We start from the raw sequence: 26,791 nt of genomic DNA on the forward strand, positions 1-26,791 counted from the left end.
CTCTTCAACTTCATCTTGACATAAACACAATAAAGCACTCTTATCCCAATTGATCCTTACTTCTGACATATCACAAAAAAAGTTCAAGATTTGCACCAAAAAGGTTAAGTGAACCTCCTTTTGAACGAAAAACAGTGTGTCATCCGCAAACTGGATATGTGATACTTCCACCTTTTCTCGGCCCCCTTCAAATCCTTGGATTAAATTCTCCTCCTTTGCTTTATCAATCAAACTTCCCAAAACATCGACTACCATATTGAACAAAAATGGTGATAAAGGATCTCCCTGTCTAAGCCTTTTATTTGCTTTAAATTTCCCCCTCGGTCTCCCATTTATCATGATGGAAAACGAGACATTAGATACGCATCCTCTTATCCATCCTCTCCATCTCTCTCCGAATCCCTTTTTCCCTAACACAAAGTCCAAGAAATCCCATTCCACATTGTCATACGCTTTTTCAAAATCAATTTTCAATACCCAACCTTTTTTTTTTCTTCTTCCCTTCTTCCACCAACTCATTAGCAATCAAACAACAATCCAAAATTTGTTTCCCTTCAATAAATGCATTTTGAGATTCGGATAATGTATGTGACAAAACTTTTTTCATCCTTGTAGCCAACACTTTTGCAATTATCTTGTATAAGTTCGTTGTGAGGCTAATGGGTCTGAAATCTTTAACCTTTAATGAGTCATTTTTCTTTGGTATCAAGCATATATACGATTCATTAGTTATCCCGTTTATGATCCCTCCTTCGTAAAATTCCTCAAAAACCTTCATTAACTCCCCTTTGACTACAACCCAACAATCCTGATAAAGTGCCAAAGTATAACCGTCAGGCCCCGGTGCTTTGCATCTGTCACACTCAAAAACCGCCTTCTTAACCTCTTCTTCGAGAAATGGTTGTTCAAGCTCAGCCCTCATATCGTCATCGATAGGCCTCCATTCTACTCCTTCAATCCCAAATCTTCTTACCTCTCTCTTACTGTACAACTGTTGGAAGTAATCGACAATGGCTTTAATTATTTGACCTTCATCCTCTATAACCACTCCATCCTCCTTTTCCAATCTACTAATTATTCCTTTGCTTCTTCGGTGATTAAGTAAAGAATGGAAGAATTTGGTATTGTGATCTCCTTCTTTTAACCATTTTATCTTTGCTTTTTGATATAACATTCTGTTTCGTCGACACACCAATTCTTCCAACTCCCATTTTATCAGTTTTTTTTCATTCACCCCTTCACCATTCTCCCTCCCCTCACTCTCCTTCTCATCCAATGTAATAATTCTGTTGTTCAATTCTGCTTCCCTCATCTCAGTCTTCCCAAACTCCTCGTCATTCCATAATTTGATCTCATCCTTAACAGACTTAAGTTTTCTCATGAATTTATATCCCTCCCAACCTTGAAGTTGTGGGCTATTCCACCATCTCGAAAATTTTTCCTTAAAACCCTTATGTTTCAACCACATGTTCTCGAATCTGAATGGACTCGGCCCCCATTTGAGTTTTTGTGTCTCCAAAACAATTGGAAAATGATCCGATGTTATTCGAGGCAAAACAGATTGCCTATGGTATGGAAATAACTCCATCCACCTTCCCAAAAACAAGAATCTATCTAGTCTGCTGCAAATTGGTATAGCCCTCAAATTTGACCATGTAAATTTCGCATTCAATAATGGGGGATCATACAATTCCAATTCCTGTACCAACATATCAAAACAATCCATACTTGTTGTCTGTGAATGACCGTTCATTTTCTCGGTCAAAGATCTCACAACATTAAAATCCCCTCCCAAACACCACATATCCCCACACCCCCGCCAATTCATCCCAGAACTTATTTCTCAATCGTGCTTTGCATGGGCCATATACTGCAGTAAACCACCAGCTTTCTAGGTCTTTATCCTTTTCTATACAAACCGAAACCGTAAATTCCCCAATCATATTATCTGTGATGGATACCACTCTTGGATCCCACATCACCAAAATACCACATGATCTGCCGAGTGAAGGTAGATGAACCCATTCAACGAACCTTGATTTCCACACACTGGATATAAAACTTCTGCCAACAACTGCTTTTTTTGTTTCTTGTAGAAAAACTAAGTCAGGCTTCTCCTTGCGTAACATATCTCGAATGAAACCCCTCCTCGTTGCCGAACCTCCCCCTCTTATATTCCAAGAGAGAATCTTCATCTAAACACCTTTTCTCCCCTTGCACTTATTCCAACCATATTCAATCCAGCCCCCAGTTCCACCCTTTGTACTCCCATCATCTCCAAACATCCATTACCTCTGTCAAGTTCGGAAAATATCATCATTCCCCCACTGTTGTTATCACCCTTGTGGATTTTGATCTCCGACATACCCGACCTATCACTAACCATTTTATCTCCCTTAACCTCTAAATCCCTCCCCTCCCCCGAGATTTGTTTGAAGGAAAAAGACGAAGAAGAATGAAGTGAAGGATTGGAAAAATGATTATGAGAGTAAGTATTTTTGTTGTGTACCTTATCCGAGGTTGGTGCGAAGAAATCTCCTATGTCCTCCAATCCCAAGCTGGTGTGTGTCGTCGTGTCCGAATTTTCAGAAATATGGGTCTCGACGTCACTATAATCGCTTTCCTCTTCCGGCGCAAGACCTCGGTCCATTGTGAAATCCCTGTCCTCCCATGTACCATCCTGTCCCCTGTGCAATGATCCATTATCCATCCGCTGTGTATTTGTCTTTGTCACATCCTCATCCTGTATATTAAAACCACCATAATTTGTCCTTGATTTTCTTCTTGTATAAACTACTTCGAATTTCTGTTCTTGTTTGCTTGTATCAGCTAAACTACCATATCGCTGTGAATTTTCACTGTCTACTTTGCTCATTGATTGAACCATTCCCTTGTCGAAATCATCCACTCCTTTCGGACTAACCCTTTTGAGAATCTTGATTTGTTTGCCTCCGCGCACTGGTTCTGACCCAATTGTTTTAGAACCCTTAATCCCTGTCCTTCTCTCTATGTAAACACCTTCCTGTTGATTTCCAACAAACACTTCCATCCCTTGAATGACTCGAGTATTGCTGTATTTCCGTTCTTTGTATGTTGAAGGAAAATCTCCCCCCAATACCATATCTGTGCCATCTATTTTCTGTTGGGCAGCTTCTTCGTCACTTTTAATCTGTTGGTATTCTGTTGTGGCCATCGAATCCTTCGCTACACCATCTTTTTTAAGATGTCCAGTATCTTCATCAACTGGTCTTTTCACTCTACCCCAGCCAGCTATCACTCTTGCACCATCAACTACTACCTGTGCATAGGATCTTTTTTCGTAGATATCATATGCTGAAATGTTGATCGAATCAACATAAATGCGAACATTCAGAGGACCGCGTGGTGTCTGTATTACCAAAGAGCTATTAATGAATCCCCCTTCTAGTCCCACCACTTTGATTTTAGCAGCTGCCAAATCTTTGAGGAAAATAGTATCTTGACTAATATCCACCGATCCTCCACAACTGTCCCCTATATTTTTGAGCACATCTGTTGTCCACATATCCCATGGTAATCCAATAATCCTGATCCAACTGTTGCAACATTCAAAAACTTCCTCTTCCGTGTTGATGTCGCTCCTCCATCGTTCAAAACTCAAAGAAATCCTCTTCTCCAAAAAGCATCTATTAATTTTCAAGTAGAATTCATAATCCTCCCCGCTATTTGGCCACCACATTGCTTTATTTGCCTTGAAAGGGAAAACCTCAATCTTCTTCTTCACCGCTTTACCAAGGGCTTCTGTTACCATTTCCCAAGATATATTAACGCATTCTTTTGTAACAATCAGTGCTTTATTCCACTCTTTACTCGAGCACTGTCGAAATTCTGAATGGGCATCAATGTTCCCGGACCCTGTAAAGCTTGGATTGATCTTACCACGATACAAAGATTGCCGAATTTGCTGTTTACCCTTCGGTTGGTATGCTCCTTCCATTTTTCTGTTGCTCAGAATTTTTTCAACATAAAACACCATACATCTCCAACCCTCTTCATAACTTCCACTTGGAATTATAATTCGCTGCCTCTTGTTGGATCTCTCAAATTTTGACACTTCAATATAGCTTCCTCGATCATTGATAAATTTTTGCACAGATACAACTGCTTCCCCCAATCTCATTATGTTAAAAGTTTTATATGAGTTCATGCATAGCATATAATAAATGTAAAATTGTAGAGTGAGATTTTTTTGAAAATGCTCCCTCCCTCTTTCACACCTCAAGATACCGGTCTCTTCTTCCGTGCATTCAACATCTCAATCCATAAATATTGTTGATCGTCCTTCCTACTGATAACGGCGCCGGCGGCTGCCCCCATTTAATTTTTTTACCTGCCTACCTGAAAATGCGTCGCCTTATGCTCGCTTTCTTTACTGGAATACTTTGCCGCATATTACCCTCTCCGATTAACTTTCTCCGACCATAACCGACCGAACTTGTTCACGTTTTTTTTCCCAGTACTCCGTCTAGCCTTTTTGCATCCCTGGTAACTTTGTGTTTCTGGATCGGAGCTTCTCTATTTCGTCGCCATAGCCAGTGGAATAATGTCCCAGTCTGTTAAGCCAACGGTAAGAGAGGAAACGGTTAAGATTGAGTTTAAGACGTTTTCTTTAAAGCCGGTGAACGGAGGTTCGATGATTCGGTGGTGTGAAAGAACAAGGAACGCAAGCTATATTCTTGAACTCGACCGCGAGGAGTCTACATGGATCAGCCCTAAACTCAATAACTTCATTCTTAATCCACAATCATGTGTGGACTTCAATCGATTTAGGGGCAGAAGTGCAACAATCATCGCTTAGCGTTTTGTTAACAGAAGAGGCCTGTTTTTAGAGATATCAAGATTCAATTCAACGGGGAAGAGACAGAATATCATCGTACCAAGTGGTTTAAAGGCTCTAGGATGGATTAGGATATCTGATATCCTTATCAAACTACTGTCTGGGAAGTCACAGAGAATGGAACAAAAACCGATTGAGTATGGCAAAGCCAGTATCAGAGATAAAACTACTCAGAAGTTAGCTCAGAAGGTCGAACGGATTCACAATCAAGGAATGCAAAAGGTTAAGGAGGACAGTGACTGGAAATTTACAGAGAGAGATTGGCATGATGCCATTATCATCACTAAAGGTAGGGTCAACGTATCGTGGTCACAAGTTGAAATTATACTAGGGAAAGACGTCAAGAGGAGGATCGAAGTACATCCGTTTCAAGCTAACAAAGCGGTTTGGTGGCCAGAATGTACCAAGGAACTTTCGTTTTATCTCAATCTGAAAAGAGGATTTTCGAATTTGGAGTGGCTCTGGATTTCGAAGAATGGAGGCCAAACATCAATTCAGCAGATTCGGTAATCAAGTGCTGTAACAGTTGGATTAAGATAACGGGGTTACCATGGAACTTATGGACGCTGGATAATTTCAAAGTGATCGGGGCACACTGCGGGGGTTTAGTGGAGGTTAGCAACGATACAAGGAGACTCCGAGATCTAGGGGCAGCAAAGATCAAGGTCAAAGGAACAAAAGATGGGTTCATCAACAACAAAATTTTGATTCCATTTAACGGGGTCAATACGGAACTCAGAATTATCACCCTTTTGATAGTAAGGCTTACGAGACTTACGAAAAGCAGACATACGCCCAAGTAGTGGTTAATGGCAAGAGGACTATGGCAGGTTGGGGAAATTCAAATATATGCAGGACTTTGGAGAAAATCGAGACGCCACCGCACATCCACAAGGTATTGATTGAAGAGGGGCAGGGTCTTCAGTCTACGGCCAAAGAAGATGAAGAGCATTCAGTCAAATCATTAACTTCAGCTCAACCGACTGAAAGGAAGGTGGGAAAAATCTTACAAAGGATCTCACCCAAACAAATTGAGGATTTCAGAAGATCTCCTATCCATTCATTACCTAACAGAGAAGACAAAGATTCGGGCACACAAAATAGCGAAAATGGACCTACCTCGGTATTGCATACATACCGACAGATTTATTGCAAAAAGTCCAACACAGCTAACAGAGACGTTTCTGGATTAAATGAGGACGGTGGTCAAATCAAATCCGATGAGCGGAACAGGGATGAATCAAGAAAGACAAGGGAGCTTCAACATGAAGATTTCGAAGATAATATCGACAACGACTCAGAAGACGACCTACTGGACGATGAGTTTGATTTTAGTGATACGGCCAGTCACGTTTCTTCTCAATCGGAGTCCTTGTGCAATAATGATGCAGACGCAATGGACATCACAGGGTTGTTCCTTCAAGAGGAAAAAATAGAGCACATCCCAGAGCCATCTATTCTCGATAATACCAATCCTTTAGTGGGAAAGGTATTTTCCTGCTTTCAATCATCGGGTTTTAATCATTCCTTCAAACTCAATTCTTTTCTTCCTGCGTATTTTTGTGCCTTGGGATTGTCGACTGGGATATTGGGGGGGAGAGGGGGCCAAACAAGTTCACTGATCAAGAATGGTTCCGAGGGAAACACTTACATAGGTGATGAAGGGCTGGTGAAATTAAATGGAATGAGAAATCTTCGGGAAATGAGTACTATTTTAACAGATGAAATTGAAATGAGAGAGTCTACGGGAAAGTTGAGCAGAGAGCTTGTTAGGTTGAAATGTGGGATCAACTATAACAAAGGATCGTCTTAGAGGTGCTCCAAACGTTGTTTATGAAGATATGCTCTTGGAATATTAGGGGGGGAAGGTCGGCGAGAAGGCGGGAGTTAGTGCGCTTGGTTATTCGAAAGGAAAATCCGGACATTGTGGTGGTGTTAGAAACGAAGAAGATTGAAGTGGATCGTCGATTTGTCGCAAGTTTATGGAAATCCAGATTTGTGGATTGGGTTAGTTTACCAGCGGAAGGACGATCAGGAGGCATCCTAGTTATGTGGGATCCACGAGTGGTACAAAGTGAGCGACAATCTCATTGGGAATATTTCAGTTTCAGTTCAAATAAAGTGGAAAGAGGGAACTAATTGGTGGTTCTCAGCCATTTACGGTCCATGCAACCCAAGAAACAGAGACTTATTTGGGACGAAATTGCAGGGCTGCATTCCATTTGTTGGAATAATTGGTGTGTCGGCGGAGATTTCGTCGTTCGGAATTTGAGTGAAAAGATGAACAGCACCACTTATACAACCAGTATGCATTGCTTTGATGCATGGATCGAGGAATTGGGTTTGCACGATCCTTCGTTATTAAACGCGAGGTTCACTTGGACAAACTTCAGGGATAATCTCATTTGTTGCAGACTAGATAGGTTCCTTATTTCTGGGGGGTGGAAGGACCTTTTCCCATATTATAGACTAACAGCGCTGCCGAGAATCACCTCTGATCATCACCCGATAATATTTGACACAACAAGGTTGAAATGGGGACCATCTCCTTTCAGATTCGAAAATGTCTGGTTGACGCACAACAATTTTAAAGAGTCTCTCGAAGATTGGTGGGGCAGTGGGAACACTCAAGGATGGGAAGGTTATAAGTTTATGATGAAACTCAAAGAAACAAAAAACAGGGTTCTACTTTGGAATAAAGAGGTTTTCGGAAATGTAGATTACAAAATTTCGGAATTAAGGAATAAGATTAGCCGGCTAGACGAGCGAGAGGCGGAAGGAATGTGGTCAGAGCAACTAAATGAGACGCGAAGAGAGGTGAGTTGGAGACAATGATCATTCGAAAATTACAGATGGAGAGTCAGAAGGCAAAAGTAAAATGGTTGAAAGATGGGGATCAAAACTCCAAATTCTTCCATTCTCTTTTGAAGAGTAGGAGCAACAAAGCGACGATAGACAAGATAGAGTTGGAGGATGGGTCACTGACTTCAGATGAATTAAAGATTGAGAATGAAATCATTGGGTACTATAATAAGTTATACAAAAAATCAGGAGGGGATGGATCGGGTTTAGACGGGGTGGAATGGAGGCCAGTTACTTTGATGAAGGCCGAGCAGTTGGAACGGCCTTTCTCGGAGGAGGAAATCAGAGGAGCGGTGCTTGAATGTGATGGTGCAAAAGCTCCGGGGCCGGATGGATTTACTTTAGCATTTTACCAAAAGAGTTGGGATACGATTAAAGATGATCTACTCAAAGTGTTTGGTGAATTCTACGACGACGGTATCGTCAATGGAAAAACAAACGAAACATACATTTGCTTGATCCAAAGAAAAAAGATGCAACGAAGATTAAAGATTTCAGACCTATCAGTCTAATCACAAATTTGTACAAAATTTTGGCAAAGGTCTTGACTAATCGATTGAAGAAAGTTATGAGCAAAACAGTGGCTGAAAATCAGTGCGCATTCATTCGAGGGAGACAGATTACAGACTGTTGTCTCATAGCTAACGAAGTTGTGGAGGAGTACAGAAGGAAAAGAAAAAAGGATGGATACTGAAAGTCGATTTGGAAAAGACATATGACAACGTGGACTGGCGATTTCTAGACTTTGTGCTTCTAAAGAAGGGCTTTGGGGTTAAGTGGAGGAAGTGGATCAGGGGTTGCGTTTCTAATGTCTCGTACTCAATTTTTATCAACCATAGACCAAGGGGGAAAGTTCAAGGGGGGAAGGGGTCTCAGACAAGGAGATCCATTATCCCCTTTTCTGTCTCAGACAAGGGGTCTCAGACAAGGAATTCGACTTTCAGAAGCCCTTGGAAGTTTATTTCTCGGTCCCATTCTTCTTGTCAACACTTGATTGGCACGGCGCTAAGGGGAGGGAATTTACTGCGGTTTTGGGAGGATTCGTGGGTGGGTGGGTTGTCTTTCAAAGATCGTTTTCCTCACCTTTTTTTACTCTCTTCATCTTCAAATAAACCAATTGATCAATTTTACTCTGTTTCAAATAGTCAAGGAATTACGTCCGTCCAGTGGGATGTGAGGTTCAGGAGAGGGTTGAATGACGTTGAGTTGGGTGAGTACACTTCCCTTCTAAGTATTTTAGAGTCAGCTTCTTTGAGTGTGGGTTCTGTCGATGTCAGGGTTTGGCTAGGGGAGCCATCGGGTGTTTTCTCTGTCAGTTCTCTTTTCTATTCTTTCTTCCCAAGTTTGGCTAATCTATCTTTCCCTTATTTCACAAACATCTGGAAAGTACCGATCCCACAAAAGGTAAAGGCTTTTTCTTGGATAGTGGCTTTGGGCAGATTGCAAACTTGTGACAGTTACAGAAGAGACAGCCGAGTACCGTTCTACGCCCACAGTGGTGCAGCTTGTGCAAGCTAAGTGAGGAAAACCAAGACCACCTGCTGTTACATTGTTCTTTCACAAGACGAATTTGGATCAAGGTTATGCAACACCTGGGATTCGAGTGGATTTTTCCAGCAGCTTCAAGAGATATGTTTGTTGTGGAGAACGGATTTCTCAATCAAAGGGGAAGAAGAATTTTTTGGTACATCATTGTACATTGCACCTTTTGGTCGATATGGATAGAGCGCAATAACATAATTTTCAACGACAAAGAAGACTCGTCGGAGGAATTATGGGAGAAGATAAGATTCACAGTGGCAAAATGGACGACTAGTGTGCCAGTGTTTCAACATTTACTTCTCTCCGACCTAGTTAGGGATTGGTGTTTTATCTACTTATGAACTTGTTCTAGTTAGCTAATCAGTGGATGGACTGTGGATTGCTCATCCACTAGCTTTGTAATATCAATTATTATCACCTTAATAAATTATTAGTTTCTGATAAAAAAAAAAGTTTTATATGATTTAGGATTGATAATATAATCACACATTATTTTCCTCAGCCAGTAAGCACTCTCACGATCTAGTTCCAGCATGTAGCTCGCATTCCGAGTTTTTTCTGTCACAGATAGAATCACCCCTTTTTCCCAATGAGATTAGAAATAATTTTTGCTCTATTCTAACCTCTTCTACTGCCTTAGCAGCCTGGTACTTACTACACTCCATCCTTAACATATCTGAGTATGGTAAAAAGATTCGGTTATCTGAATGAGTGGCTTTAATTAGAAAGGAACTCAGTGAAGGTCTTTAGACAAAAGAAATAGAAATGGGTATTATCTGGATGAAAAGATTTTAGTAAACCGCCGACAAAGGACGGTCGGAGGTGGTCGGAAATGTTCGATGATGGGTGGCGAAGAACGGCTGAGTTCAGTAGATTACTTCGTAAGAGAATACATCCAGCTAAAGTGACAATCGGAAAGGGTAGGCATTTTTGAATTTTTTCTCTCACACTCAAGAAAGGTGCAAAAAATGAGAATATGAATGTCGCCGACGGCCGTCGGCCGGCGCGCCAATGATTGAGGAGAGAAAGTCGATCGACAAATCTCAGTAGATGAAGGTGATGATTGAGCAGTGGAAGAACCCCAATGTTCGACGTCTGAAGGTGAGAGTGTGCATTTTCAAAAAATTCTCTCACTAGACTTTTTAACTTTTTTAACTTACCTGCTTACTGTATGTTCTCTCAGAATATGAAAATTAATCTTTGATTCAGAGTTCAGAATGCAAGAGTATAATTTTCCTTTAGCTGTCGTAATTCTTTTCCGATGATTCTATCCAGTGTCCTGATGTTGGGAAATATACTTCAGGTCTGCTTTGTGCTTATCTCATGCTACTTCTCCAAGAGAACCTCTCTGGTAAGAACCCATTATACCTCTCATTTTTGTATTCCTTTAATAACTGCAAGAGTTCTTTTCAAACGTGTGTATTTGATATTTCTCTCTTAGTTTCTTCACTTATACCCAACCCTAAACATAACAACTCTGCTGTGTAGAAGCATATATGAGAGTCTTTTCTCATCAACTCAAAACAGAATAACTCAAGTGTGTTGAAACATGGCTATTAAAGTTCACGTTGTATTTTTCTTTTGATTTCTTTTGTTATTCAAAGCTGTTATGGTGGTTGGAAAATATCTAATGGTGCTCACTCTACTGTTGATATAGTCAAGAGTATGTTGACCATGAGAAGCATACAGGTAGGCATCTTGTTGCGGTTCCAAATTTGTAGTTTGGAAGTTGAATTTCTTACTCTTAATATTTATGGCCATGTTTATAGACTTGGTAATAATTGATTGGTGCTTTAATAATTTCACAAAGTATGTGGAAAGGAAAGGGTTGCCATCCCATTATCATAAACTGCGAATAAAATGGTGAATTTGATTTTTGCGTCATTCCCTGAGATGCAAAGCTTGTTATTTTGTGCTTGTTTCCCGTTGCTATATGTCATACTGGATGACTGTGTTAGTTATTCTTCCTCGTGTATCTAAGCCTGCAAATTTGTTAGTTTGAATGAAATTCTTGGGATCCAAAAAAGATTTTCCTTCATCTTAACAGCTTTTCTTTATTTTAGCTTTTGAATTCAATTTTATGGATTACATTTTAAAAGGGTGTTTTCACGTGTTTTCAATTTATTGGAAGGATCCAGATTGTATCTTAAAAGCATTCGTTTTCCTTGCTGCAGGGTGATCTGCAAGATTTTTGTATCTTCGGCAGAATGTGTTACCAGCTGTTTTAGCTATACTTAACTTGAAGGTACATTCCAAACTAGGTACAGTGGCTTTGATATTTTGAAGTGATTTGATGAGATTGATCATAAATTTTAATAACCAAGGAATTTTTTACAATCTTCAAATGATTCTCTGTGAAAATTCCAGTCTATCTGCAAAAGAAATGAATCGCATCAACGTATAGATTGAGAGACAATATATGTTGGACATATTCAATTTTGTCCATCAATTTTCTAAACCCTAGTACTACGTCCTTTTTTGTATCTCTTTACTTCTTTGCTTTTCTTTTATACATGTATAGGTGGTGCAGGATGTTGACATTATTTAGAATATTTTATTGACCCTCCTAATTACATATGAATTCACAACACTGAATGAGCGGTTCGTTGTGCTGCTGCCGGCAGCTGCATATGCCCTTTCGACTGGTTCTAACCCCTTTTCTGTATGACGCTTCAGGACTTCCTGCCATTGCTCTATGCTACTGAGCCTGTGGGAGGAATTGGCCAAGGTATTATTCTTGCAAATCCATCCTTATAAACCTTTTGATCTCACGTATAATGGCTTATCTTAAATAGTTGTATCCTATGTCTGGTAGATAGAGGAAAGTCCAAGTGATTTTTTGAATGCTCCGTTGATGTTCTTGCGAAGATTGATATTGATTCTGGTCCAAAGGTGTCACTACTTCTATTTTTTTGCTACTTTTGAAATTTTAATAACTGATGGATTTTCACTGTCAGTTATGATAATTTGTAGGTGAATTTGTCCAATAACTGCCAAAATGTACGATTGCCACTGAATCTAAGAGATCAGCTGCTTCATGAAATAGAAAATCACGTTCTTGAATGCACAAAGGAAGCAGAAATTGACAAAATGCTGCTCTCAGAAGTTATCTACACATGCGCTCTCTTAGCTAATTTCATGTTCTGCTCATATACAACAAGGTCAATCTTCACCTTTCATTGATCCTTTCCCATTCTCCGTTGCGGCAGTAGTCCTTTTATATGTCCCATGACTTAGCGTAAAAGCTTTTGAACTGTGTTGTATGCTCCTCTATAAACTTTTAATAAGCTCCAAGTAATTGGGGCTTGAGACAAACCTGCACATGACGGTGTGACATTGTTCATTGCCTACATGGTTACCCATCACACTCTGTTATGTGGTTGATTAGAAGGTCCATATTTCTCAATCACTTGATTGGGATGCCAATTTTATTCATTCCATTATTTTTTTTGCTTCTCGCTAACAATTTATAGGCTTTTTGTTTCAATCTGATCTTAGTCATTTGTTTAGTCAAATATAATGTTTTTTGTGATAAATTTATTGACACGTTGATTCTCTTTAGCACTAGTTTGCATATTTTATTATTTCCTTCATTTTTCTCAAACGACTATAATTTTTATATATATGTTTTCAATATTCTGTTTGTATTCTCACAGTGTTTCACATTTTTTCTTTCACCTCTCAGGATCAAAGAAATTCCTCGTTTCTTTTCTAAACTGGGTGAATCGTTGTTAGGATATCTAAATCATGCCATTTCAATTGTGGAGAAATATTACAATGATGGTTTGTCTGGATGTTTGGAGTGGAAACTCCATAATTATTAACATTGACTCGACTGCGACTTCTTTTTAAAAGTTTCACTAGCTCGCCTTTTCTTAGCAATTGCCAAGAGAAAAATATTGCAAGTTCTGGATTTTATTTGAAATTGTTCAATCTTCTGAGAGGCTTCTGAAAGCCCTTGCAAAACTGTATGAAAGATGTTCAGAGTGCAGAAGGAATCTCAAGCAAAGCCAGACTTCCTCGACTTATCAGACACCCCACTCCATTGTTAGTATCAATCTCAATCTTTGTAGGATTGTCTCAAGCAGAGTGAGTGGAAATGCATCTGGACATAGGAGCCGAGCCCTATGAAGAGTTGGGAACAATAGAGTGTTAAGTATGGTGGGTCTGCTAGCTATAAGATTAGTCTCCCTGAATAAAACCGGGAGACCGAAATTACCTTCTTGAGGAGATTAACAAGAAACCTGAGACATAAATCATTAAGAGAAATATGAGTTTATTTCTTGTTTCCTTTTCAGCTCGTTTCGGTTTGTATTGATATGGATAGCCATCTTTCTCCCAGAAAATATCGATTGAGTATTTAGGGCTATTGTAGTTGGTGCAATGACGAGTGTTGGCCCTGTATTATTTTTATTGATAGCCATTGCAGAGGATTTAGAATGATCATTTAATCTAATATTAACACCTTTGTGCTTCTCGATTGGGCTGCGAATAAGCTTCCTCTAGATTTGGCAAGGAGAGGAAGCCAAAGCCCTGATCACATAAATCGATGTAGATTGTGATCAAGACAAAAAAAAATATATTGATCCATACTTAGCGATACATTTCCTTAGTTTCCAATATCCTATGGACATTTCATATCATTTAGGCCTACAGTAATCAAGTTGCAAGAATTTGAGTCCAACTCACTACATTACACCACAAGAGGGCGATCTCTTTGCTGTGGTTGGAATGTTTGCTTCATTGGCTTTTAGGCTCGAGAAGAATTTGACACATCCAGATAGTTCTTGATTCTATTCAAAACTTCTTTAGCCGCCAACACAACGCAAATAGGCCATCAGCCTTCTATCCATGGAATTGATGAGCAAAGACTTGACCTTAGCATCTTAGCCTCCCATTCCTCATAGCTTGGGCCGTCTATGCGATGCAACCTTCGTCATTGTGATGGCATCCCAATTTCTTCTGCCTGCAATATGCATCTCTATAAGTTGAGACCAAATAGGATAATTAGCATTATCCAACTCGATCAAATTTGTTGGAAACAAAATTTCATGAACAGTTGCTATGAATTGCTTTTTGCCATCAAGAGTGTCCACATTGCTTTTCCAGACATGATGTAAGAACTAGATGAAAGATTAAGAAAGACATGGCTCTAATTCAGCCGAAAAGAAAGAACAATTGCGGTTTCTACTCTCTATACCAATACAAATTGATAAATGGTTGAATGATCTCCATATATACTAGGGAAACCTATACACAATATACATAACCTATTCTTTAATAGTAAACATACAATCAATAGGAATCACTCATGCAATTAATATTTTGATTGTCAGACATCAAAGCCTATCTAAAAAGAAAATTTATCGATACAAAATATTGGACGGCTAATTTTCTGACTCTAATACATCAAATTCTATTTAAAATGAAAATATGATAATGCAAAACATTGTGCGAGCTATTTACGCTTACTGATTGTTATGTCTTCACTTTGTATGCAGGTTTCTATTGTGAACCATACATTATCTCTAGCTTCCAGCTCCTACTGACTGTCCACCTTCCGTTTCTTTCTAAAGATACAATTGCATGTACAATTCAAACTATTGTGGATGGCTTCTTGGATAGGTTCAACCTTCTGTTAGTTGTCTATATTTTTTCCATGTTTCTTCTAAAAGTTTGAGTGTTCTATTATTGATTGCTTTATTCTTGCAGTGAGGAGCACTCTAAAAGTTTTCGAACTTGTTGACAGATTAACATCTTCAGACTGGACAAAGTATTTATGGTGATTCTTCAAAACTTATATTTCAAGCTGTTTTTTCGTTATTATATTATCCTTTCCAGTAATTTTGTCTTGTGTATTTATTGTTGAGTGCATATTTTTAAAATAAATGACACCTTATTTTGTAGTTTATAGTTGATCTACATTACAAATCGCTGCTGCGGCCATCATTGGCATAAATGCAACCATTTGGCCGGCACTGAGGTGCTCGTCAATTTGCTGCAACCATTTGGCCGGCACTGAGGTGCTCGTCAATTTGCTTGGGCATAGAGCTGTAATTCCTAGTACTTTTAAGTGAGTATTGCTGTGATATAAATATTAGGAATTACTCTACTCTACTCCATTATTTTGCTGTTTGGGAGGCATATAAATATGTTGCATTTTATCGAAATTTTTTGTTAATGTTGAGTCGTATATACCATGATATGTTGTCGATACAAAGAACATTTTATCATATTTTTCTGAATACAATTTTAAGATTAATGGAGTCTTAATGGTCGTTTATAACTTAGCTCTGTTGATTGCAATTTTCAGTGTGTTATGTGGTCTTAAGTATGATATTCTTCACTTGTAAAAGAGTTTTTTAAAATACTTGGAGGAGTTTCTTTAGAATAGAGTCAGAGGGTACAATTGACTTTAATTTGGATACTAGTTGAACTCTCATGGGGCTTCTTATATCATGTGATCTTGCAATGGTTGGTGTTAATTTTCTGAACAGTTACCTTCTCAATTTGATTGGTCAATTCATTGGTTGCGACTGTTTACTTGATCAATGTTGTTGTATAATTTCTACGCTGCTCAATATATCAAGAGATTACCCATCAGGGGAGACTATCAGAGTGCTTGGTGAACAACTTCAGGCAACAACATATTTTAATCTCTTTTGTTCATTTAATGTTTATATTTATGCTGATAATGTTTTATGATTTATGGTGACTTAGTTGTTTCACTTTATAGTTTTTAGTGTCAGAGTCGGTCGCATGTTACATCCCTTGTGGATCTAATAAGAAGCTATCCGTAACTACATCATCATCCCGAGCTGTATTACTTCTCCAACAACTTACCATTGGTGCTGATTCATCTATGGTTGAATACATAAAAGTATGATCCATGTATCCTTGATTGCAATGATAGATTTCAGAATATACACGCAAAATTTAATGGTGTAAACTATTTCTTTACCACAATCACTTTCACAGCTTTTAATTGCAATTGCTCATTATTGTTGGTCAATATCTTCAATCAGGAACTAGTGGCATTCCCTGAATTCAATATATTTTATGAAATACGAGACTTCCACCAGAAAATACGTCAAACCTACTCACCGAGGGTTCACTTACTGAATGTAAGCAAGTGCTCCCTGCCTCATGTTTATTGCCACTGGACCATAATGTTCAAGCCGTTTGTGTTCTTCATTCATATCTTACTTGTTATAAGAGTGTTTTTAATCTTTACAGTTTGTAAAGAGACCTCACTATGTCCCTCCAAGATTACTTCTTTGCAGGTATGTCCTTTACTCTCCCAGTTCACATATTTTTGTTTCATAATATTTCTACTTGTGAAACAATATGGTGAAATATGGTATAAACACAACATCTTATTTCTCTTTTATTTTGTTCTGTAAATGTAATATTTCTTTGGCTTAAACAATTTAGTGAAGAGTATAACTGACACAACTTCTTAGTCACAGTGAGTGTTTTTTTTTTTTTTTTCCTTCATTACATGAATGACAACATATAGTTCCAACTTCATTTTTCTCCTTTATAAAGTGACCATCTTTGTGCTTTGTCTTATCATGTTGAATTGGTTTTTACAATACTTATTGCTGCTTTGTTGGCATAGTATAATCTCAAATGCTTTCTATTATTCTTTGGAACTTTTCGAGACTCTCTTTAACCAAAGAACTTCAAAGACTCTTTGGACCATAACATTGAATTCAGCCTTTGCACTACATCTAATGACATCACTCTCCTAATTCCACCATGTCATTGACTTACCCAAACAAAGGTGTTATATCCCGAGGTAGATCTTCTGTCAGTGATAGATCTAGTCCAATTTGCTAGCAAAACTGGGTAAGGACACTCGCCAATGTCCTCAAAAGCTTCGCTCCGTGACCACCATCCCAGAACTCTTCAATAGATCTAATATGTATTTACACTGAGAAACAACAATTTCTTGTTTTGCAATTTTCATTCCCATAAAGTCTCAATGCCCCCAATTCCTTAATTTTAAATACATTTGCGAAGTTCTTTTTAGTTTTACATCTACATCTCATGTAAAAATAATGTCATCGACTTATATAATTACATTTGAATTTTGCCATTATGTACAATAAGTCTGTCCTTGCTGATATCCGTGCTACTCTACAGACCGAGTCAATTTTTCAGACGAAGCTCTCGGATACTATATAAGCCTATATAGAGTTTTTTCTAGTTTGAACGCTTTAGTTTACTTTTTCTTCTTGATCGCCATTAAGAGATACATTCTTTACATGAAGTTGTTGAAGAGGCCATTCAAGTTAGCTGCCATTAGCAAAAGGACCAACACCGTGGTAAGTTTTACAATTGGTGCAAAGGTTTCAAGTGATCTACACCATGAGTTTGTTGAAACCTTTGACTACAAGTCACTCCTGATATCTCTCCAATGAACGGCCATAGTCGTGTGTTATCGTGAAAATCCATTACAATTAAAGGTTGTTTTCACTTGGTAGTGTCACTACTGCAATCCAAGTGTTGTCTCCTCAAGCAATGCATCTTTCAACTTTGGAATTTTAAGAGCTTCACACATACGTTTTTTAGATTTTCTGCATTGGACACTTTTGAAGTGAAAACAATAAAAAAAGAAATCTTTCATAAGAAACAATTTGAATAAAGGATGTTTGTAACTGATTTGGTAGCTTGTCGATGAATCATTAGGCTCGGTCTGAATAATTGAAGGAGATGAGGGATCACTTGACAGGTTCTAACAGTTGATTTGATTTGGGTTCAGAGTAATGACTGGTGTGACAGAGGAGAGTCCTTGGGTTCTTTGAAGATGAAAGTCGTACTTTGGAGAAAGAAGAAAAAGCCTTGGGGGCACATAGCAGTTCATAAGCATTTTTTCAGCACTTAGACAAGGAATCTGTAATTAATTGGCTGGAGATATTAATGAATAGTCTACAGATTCTCTCCTGAGAATTGATCGAGGTCATAATGTGTTTTTTAATAATGTTTATCGAAACTGATCAAGGTCCTAACATGATCGAAGCATACGAGAATTGATCGATCCACAATCGGATGAATACAATTAAACAAGATTATTCTCTAGAATGTATCAAGAGTTTATGCTCCAGAACTTATCTTTCTCATAAACTCCTCATCATCAGTGGTTAGTGGGCTAGAGCTTTGGAAGAATTGAGATTGGTTTGGGTGGTGCCAGATCAACACAAGATTATTTACTACTAGGATCTTGGACATCTTCTTGGCAAGAGGGCAAAATTATTTGGAGAGTGTGTGGTACATGACATATGTTGGTCTGTGTGCTTTGAGGGGAATATAAGACTTTTTGACAACATTGAAGAGACCAGTTAAGAGATTTATTGAGAGATTGGACTTTTGTGTATTGTTTAGATGATCAGAGTCTTGTTAGTTTTTTTTGTCGTGGTGGATCACTAGTTAGCTTATTTTAATTAAAAGCCTCTGTATTTAATAAAATATCGTGTCTTATTAAAAAAATAAATCTTTTTTCATGAACTCAATATGATTGTGTTCATTGAGGCTTTGTGTTTGTTTGATTTCTAGTTGTTAAAGGACTTGTCCAGAACTTGAATTTTAGTGTTATTTGCTCAGGGTTTCTTTCAACTGAAATGGTCAACGGGCTTTGATGCAACTGGATTCCTATGAGAGGGTCTCTTATTGTGGTTAGAATGTATTTCAGATTTTTCCATTATATTTTATGCTTTATATTTATGATTTATGTGCTCTTTTTCCTATGACTTTGTCTTTTGCTGATCGATTAGGAATAATGTCTCATTGTCTTGGAAAGGTCGATTTATTTATACTACAAAAAAGTTTGGCATCATCTGGTGGTCACGACTAAATGATTGCATTATGTCTTTTGAGCAAATGAAGTTTTTTGTATATTTTGTCGGTATTATTAAATGAAAGAATTTCTTTCATATAATATATTGTTTTTATTAATTATATCAATCACAAACTTATGAAGTGCAAAAGCAATTGTCATTGGGTTTGGCTTTGAGATATTTCATCTTGTTGCTTTAAATATGTACCATTATGTCATGCTTGAATAACATCCATTAAAATAAGTTAAAAAAATTGTTTTGTACATATACATTGTGCATCCCGAGGAGATGGCAAATATTGAACCAATAGAACCAACGATACAATCACCAACTACATGGGGCATACCTACAAGGATCTTGATTTTCCTAATGATATCCTTGGGACACGGCATTTCTTCTTAAAAAATAGCTCGATTGCGTGCATTCCAAATGTTGTAGACACGTGCTGCCACCGCAATACGTCTAAACTTAACAATTTCGCTGTTTTTGCATTTTTTGTGATAAATAGATTTAATTATGTTTTCCAATTTATATAATCATTCTAGGTCCACTCAAAAGGTGTTAATTTGGAGCTTGTGCGGATAGTTATTTCTAATCTACAAAGAAAGTTGACAGGTAAGTTGTTACCGAGAAAGATCGTTAGCTCATATTTCGTCTGTGAGATTTCGGTTGGGAATAAATCTAGCAAGCGGACTAGGTCAAGTTATAGTAAATGGATGATGAGTCCAAGTATCGATCCCACAGAGACTAATATTTAATTACTAGAATATTTATCACTTAATTTAAGCTAGACAAAATAAATAAAAAGATGATATGTGGATTATTAATCCAAAATATTAAATAAAATTATATCAATTAAAACGACGGATTCAGATATCAAAGGAGGGATTCAAATTCAAATAAATAACTAAGACACACAACGGTACCAAATTCTACTATGTTGACACGTGTTTAAATTCAATTAATTATTTAATTCTTGACAATCGCGGTGAAATCTCCAAATTTATTTATTAAACGATTCCTCGAGTTAATAAACCTATTTAAGTCTAACAGTCTAATTATTTCTAATTGAATTTAATTAGATTTAAATGCATTAAATCTTCGTGGAATTTCAGTTTTCACCTAAAACCGCACACTGAAACCGAATACTATTTCTAGTCAGTTTAACCATGTGTTGATGACGTCTTTGTTGCTATATTTAATCAATCATCTTCCGATTCGTGATTAATCAACATACATGTAAATAGTTGATCAGGCTATTAACAAGAAATATTAAACTAACATCAATCAATAATTAAAATCAAGAAAAATAATATAATGAAAATAAAACAAATATCAAATAAAATATTGTTTGGTCCTATTGTGGCCTTAGCCTAAAGAAAATTATTCCATGAATTCAAAATAGAAGTGAAAAGTCATATTTAAAGTTCATAGAAGAAAACAAAAGAAAGAAATAAATAAGAGGAATTCTCTGTGATTTAGGCGTGTGTGAGGAATTCCTCCAGCTTTTGTCACAGTAGCTTCTGTTCCTTTCTTCCGCGGTCTTCTGCGCTTCTTTCTTCCTGTACGTTTTTCTTTTCCTTCCCTCTCCTTCTGCGATGCCTTCTTCCGTCTCTTCCCTCTATACGCTTCTCTCTTCTCTCCCTTCCGCGCTGGTTTTTTTTCTTTTGTTTTGCGCCTCCCCTCTTCTGCTCACGTACTCTGCTTTTTATAATTCTTCATGGGCCTAATCCTCCAATTTCTTTTTAAGCCCATCTCAAACTTAACCCTTGTAAATAAGATTGTAGATTTTATTTTCAAATATGAGACTCAATCTTTATCAAAACTTCAATAATATCAAGATAATAAAATATAAGAATATTTTATTTCTTTTCCTTTGGTATTTTCTTTCTTTGAAGTCTTGTAGATTTATTTTATTTCCAAATTTAATCATTTTTCCTCTTTCATTTAAATCTACAATTATTAATTCAATTAAGCATATGATTAGGGAAAAAGTCTAGATAAGGACAAATATTATCAAATCAAATCCCTAAAATCTTTGTAAGATTTGGCCTTATCAATCCCCCCACACTTAAGCCTTTGTTCGTCCTCGAACAAATCAGAGAATAAAAATATAAAAAAATATATCGAGGAATATTCAATGATTCACCACAAAATTGACACAATCAACACTTTTCAACCTACTAAATTCCGTCATACTCAATCAAAAGATCACACGTCAAAAATCATAAAATTCACTTTCATTGCAACTTTAAAACTCAAGCATTCACTAGAAAAGATCAAGATAATGAGACGTGTGTAGTGTGGAAGTCAAAACTCATATTACTCAAAGGTGTTTTAGTTCAAGGAATGCTCATATTTTTTGATATTTTTTAAGAAACTCTCCATAAGCTTATCTTTCATACCTTTTTCCACTAAATGTTGGAGGAATATGACCCGGTCAATAGGTCTTTTTAAGCTTATAACGTTAGGCCACGGCTCACGGCTACAATAAAGGTAGGGATATTCAAAATGAGAGAAAATAAACAATTATTCCTTCAGCGCATTCCTTCATCTCTTTCTTCCTCCTTATTGAGTTTCATCATCCTCCATCAATTTTTTTTCCATCTTCCTTCAACTTTCATTCATCTTTCCCCACTATTTTTCTCTTTTCTTTCGGTCTTTTTTTTTTTCAATCCTTAACAACATTCTCTTTTAGGTTTTTCAATCACCACATCAATATTCCTCCTTCCTCTCTTTTTTATTATGTACATATATTTTTTCATCAATCCCCTTCTCATTCTTCATGATTTTTTTTTAAACTCCTCCAATTTTTATTATCAAACATGGGAGTTATTGAAAATTTAAAGCGCTAAAGGAGTTTATTTCTCTCAAAATTAGGTAGAAGAATAGTGTATGAGCTAAAATTGGGTAGTTGATGTGGGATTTCGAAGGAATACGAATGGGGGCTAATTGTCTGTCTTTGACACACTCCATTCGATTTATTAGACTCAAAAGAGAATACTAGGGATATAATGATGCATTGGGTAGGCTCGAAAGGCTCAAACGGTCCAAAGATCGCCTAAATCATCCCTAAGTCATTATCCTCCGTATTTTCGCCTCGAATGATAATCAGACAAGTTCTAGATTGTTTCTTTCTTTTCTTTCTTTTTTTTTTGATTTTTTATGAGCACACCTTTTGCCAATTCACAATTAATTCATATAAGTATGACCTAAAGTGCATAGATTATGTCTCAAAATATGATACAAAACCAGTTTGTGCTCAAATCCTTCGGCTACAACTACAGCTCATCTCAATCAATTCTAGGTATGATTCAATCTCTCGAGTGATCAAAAATCTAGGAAGTCAATTAGTATGTCATGTAATCACAAGTGCAGTTTCTCAAAGAATAATCAGAAAAAAAATTTCATGCTCGAGGATTAAACAATAAAGCACATGCTAAGTGTTGTGACGTTAAACCAAACACAAATTCCTCCCCACACTTTATATTTGCACTGTCCTCAGTGTCATGCCATTCAAAAGGAATACAAAAGTTAGATGCAGAATAGTAAGAGAACACTTCCCTGGCAGTGTTGCTTTAAATTCCATGGAGTGCTACATGGGGATGGTAGAATTCCTCAGTGCTGGAAATCTTTTATTTCAACAGTTTAGCTTTTCCAGAGTCTAAGTCATCTTACTTCATTCCAATATTCCCTACACACACCAAAATCACAGAGGATTAAACTAACAAAATGAAAAAAAATAAAAATAAAAATGAAACGACATGAAATAAAATAAATCACTGGGTTGCCTCCCAGCAAGCGCTAAATTCATTGTATATAGCTTGACTACGGAGAAGCATCAAATAGCGGCTTCCGCCCATAGTAAATATCATACAATATTACATATGGGTCTTGATTATATGTGCCCTCAAGCTTGGCATGATATTGACATTGTAAGCTCGTCGCTCCAACAACACTCGACAAAGACTGATTATCAGGGGAAGAACAATCTAATCCATGATAAAGCTCGTAGAGGATGTAATATTCTTGAGTTTGCGTTGATGGAAATAAAGAATCTGCTGGTGGAATATATGTTAAGACCATTATGAGTTCAAATCCTTCGACTTGTGTTCTTCTACATCCTCCAACTTCACTTCTGTCTCATCTTCGCATAGGAATTCCTCCAACTTCACTTCTGCCTCATCTTTGCGTATGGATTCCTCGAAGAATTCTTCTTCCTTCAGCTCAAATACTTGTGGAAGATCAGATTCAGATGAAATTTCTACATGATTTGAATCACTCTCCAAACCTTTATTGTTTGAGTTGTCATCATTCACCCATACCTGATTGGTCATTAATTGATCGACAAAAATCGCTTCGTCCTCTTGGTTGATTTCGGACACTGGTTTCATTAGAAGCTCAATCTGTTCATCGATGAAACACAAAGAGTTGACCATCTTCTTCCACTGGGCTATGATTTCATCTAAATGTGCACTACTCTTCTTGTTGCTCAAATGGTTGGTTTACAAAATCGGGGCAAAATTGTGGAGGATATTGGTGACTCCAACCCTGCAGTGAAGGATCACAATGCCAGTGGTAGTCGAAATCTGCCATATCATTTAACAAGTGCATCGCACTGTTGTATTCTCTATTAAATAAGTGACTACCAGTTGCCAAAGCCCCATAATTTACCCAACTTCTTGTTGCCTCATCCAAACCAAAATAGAAAAATTGAATAAGAGTGTAGTTTGACAAATCATGAAACCGAAAGTTGTTTGCTAGATCATTGAATCTCCCCCAAGCAGCATAGAATGGTTCCGAGTATTGTTGGGCAAAATTCGTGAACACTCCCCGATGATCCATCTTGAAGTACCTCGCAATAAAATAAAAATAAATCAAATAAAATAGAAAAAAATTCGAAAAAATGTCTAGTCTCAAATAAGTAATTTATTCTAATATTAAATAAATTAATCCCCGGCAACGGCGCCAAAAACTTGACCGACGATTTCTAGCGGACTAGGTCAAGTTATAGTAAATGGATGATGAATCCAAGTATCGATCCACAAGACTAATATTTAATTACTAGAATATTTATCACTTAACTTAAGCTAGATAAAATAAATAAAAAGATGATATGTGGATTATTAATCCAAAATATTAAATAAAATAATATTAATTAAAACGACGGATTCAGATATCAAAGGAGGGATTCAAATTAAATAACTAAGACACACAACGGTACCAAATTCTACTGTGTTGACACGTGTTTAAATTCAATTAATTATTTAATTCTTGACAATCGCGGTGAAATCCCCAAATTTATTTATTAAACGATTCCTCGAGTTAATAAACCTATTTAAGTCTAACAGTCCAATTATTTCTAATTGAATTTAATTAGATTTAAATGCATTAAATCTTCGTGGAATTTCAGTTTTCACCTAAAACCGCACACTGAAACCGAATACTATTTCTAGTCAGTTTAACCATGTGTTGATGACGTCTTTGTTGCTATATTTAATCAATCATCTTCCGATTCGTGATTAATCAACATACATGTAAATAGTTGATCAGGCTAATAACAAGAAATATTAAACTAACATCAATCAATAATTAAAATCAAGAAAAATAATATAATGAAAATAAAACAAGTATCAAATAAAGTATTGTTTGGTCATATTGTGGTCTTAGCCTAAAGAAAATTATTCCATTAATTCAAAATAGAAGTGAAAAGTCATATTTAAGTTCATAGAAGAAACAAAAGAAAGAAAAAATAAGAGGAATTCTCTGTGATTTAGGCGTGTGTGAGGAATTCCTCCAGCTTTTGTCACAGTAGCTTCTGTTCCTTTCTTCCGCGGTCTTCTGCGCTTCTTTCTTCCTGTACGTTGTTCTTTCCTTCCTCTCCTTCTGCGATGCCTTCTTCCGTCACTTCCCTCTATACGCTTCTCTCTTCTCTCCTCTCTTCTCTCCCTTCCGCGCTGGTTTTTTTTCTTTTGTTTTGCGCCTCCCCTCTTCTGCTCACGTACTCTGCTTTTTATAATTCTTCATGGGCCTAATCCTCCAATTTCTTTTAAGCCCATCTCAAACTTAACCCTTGTAAATAAGATTGTAGATTTTATTTTCAAATATGAGACTCAATCTTTATCAAAACTTCAATAATATCAAGATAATAAATATAAGAATATTTTATTTCTTTTCCTTTGGTATTTTCTTTCTTTGAAGTCTTGTAGATTTATTTTATTTTCAAATTTAATCATTTTTCCTCTTTAAATCTACAACTTAATTCAATCAAGCATATGATTAGGGATAAAAAGTCTAGATAAGGACAAATATTATCAAATCAAATCCCTAAAATCTTTGTAAGATTTGGCCTTATCAATCCTTCCACACTTAAGCCTTTGTTCGTCCTCGAACAAATCAGAGAATAAAAATATAATCGAGGAATATTCAATGATTCACCACAAAATTGACACAATCAACACTTTTCAACCTACTAAATTCCGTCATACTCAATCAAAAGATCACACGTCAAAAATCACTGAGATGCATTGACCTAGTTGCTTGCTTTGCTAGTTGTGCATTGTTGTTTGTTTTGAAATTTGAATTGAGATTGCTTGCTTATTCTTGTAATTGGAAATTATATCGGCATATCATGACAAATTTTTGTTCAGTAATTTGCATAAGAAGATAAAATTTGTTCAGTTTAAAGGTTATTCATAGTTTTATTAAGATCTATGAGAGGAATAATTGCATCTAACCAAAAAACAAATTTTGATCTTTGTTGATTTGTAAGTTATTATCTCATTTTATACAGGTGCAGGAAAATATATTTATCGAGTCCAATGCCTCGATCAAATCAATTAAGATATTCTTGACTGCTCTAAATAAGCTTCGACTGTGTCATGTAACGGAAAGTCAGTCTTCTGTTGTTCCTCAAAAGCAGGAATGCTCGAAGGTAGAGGTGCTAGACAACCAACAATGTTTCTTTGCATATTGATTTATGATTCGATTAATGTGATAAAATAGAAGCATTACATTCTAAAGATATGTGTTTCAGCTGGCTGAAACATAAGGAAAATAAAGATTTGTCTGCTTGCTAAATGGGGGCATTTGGGTTCATGACCCTGGTAAAATTTGAATTTAAAAATAAATTGCCACCTTCTGATGAATACCTGTGACCCCAACTTTGGGACAATGCCCTTGATGAAAAAGATCATTTTTTAAAATCTTATTTGACCATATGGTCATTGGCCCAATTCCCCCTTAATGTGATGGAAATGTAGCAGTGGGGTAGGGTAGGAATTCATAACAAGTACGAAACAACGTTATTTCACACTTGAACGAGGCCCAATATATTGTTTAATTCTTGGTTCATTAAGATTACATGACATAAGACTCTTAGCAGTATTTTACACTCGAACAAGAAACGGAGACCGGGGACAATTAAGGAAAAATGTTTTATTAAATAATTATTTTTAATTATTTAATATATGATGTTAACAAGGGTGATTTTCGAAAATGGGCCTTGTTAAGTTATTTTTACACGACGAGTCGTATTTTAAACCGGTATTCAATTTTTAGCAAAAAAGATGACTTGTTGAGGGTTCGGACAATATTTTCAAAAAGGTACCTAAACGAAATATTTTACGATGGCGTTTTTTGTGCTTATTGGGCCTACTTTAAGTGTTATTGG

General features: G+C 36.8%; 1 protein-coding gene and 1 long non-coding RNA gene across 3 annotated transcripts; both read left to right on the forward strand.

Moving 5' to 3' along the window:
* The first annotated feature begins 12,093 nt into the window (after nucleotides 1–12,093).
* On the forward strand, nucleotides 12,094–14,823 carry LOC142534542 (uncharacterized). 2 transcript variants are annotated; one of them, XR_012817080.1, is made up of 3 exons: nucleotides 12,094–12,172; nucleotides 12,254–12,441; nucleotides 14,782–14,823. It is a non-coding gene; the product is annotated as an uncharacterized LOC142534542 (long non-coding RNA). The 2 variants fall into 2 exon arrangements; XR_012817079.1 differs by lacking the exon at nucleotides 14,782–14,823 and adding an exon at nucleotides 12,966–13,178.
* Nucleotides 14,824–14,889: 66 nt separating this feature from the next.
* LOC142534544 (serine/threonine-protein kinase ATM-like) lies at nucleotides 14,890–26,069 on the forward strand. Its single transcript, XM_075641403.1, has 10 exons — nucleotides 14,890–14,917; nucleotides 14,993–15,009; nucleotides 15,195–15,263; nucleotides 15,304–15,353; nucleotides 15,778–15,919; nucleotides 16,017–16,160; nucleotides 16,306–16,404; nucleotides 16,517–16,563; nucleotides 19,665–19,734; nucleotides 25,913–26,069. Exons 1-9 carry the CDS (start codon nucleotides 14,890–14,892, stop codon nucleotides 19,702–19,704), a joined length of 636 nt encoding a protein of 211 aa, XP_075497518.1. The 3' UTR covers nucleotides 19,705–19,734; nucleotides 25,913–26,069.
* The last annotated feature ends 722 nt before the right edge of the window (nucleotides 26,070–26,791 follow it).

Source organism: Primulina tabacum, unplaced genomic scaffold, assembly GCF_025594145.1.
Source record: "Primulina tabacum isolate GXHZ01 unplaced genomic scaffold, ASM2559414v2 Contig586, whole genome shotgun sequence".
In the NCBI taxonomy this organism is placed as follows: Eukaryota; Viridiplantae; Streptophyta; class Magnoliopsida; order Lamiales; family Gesneriaceae; genus Primulina; species Primulina tabacum.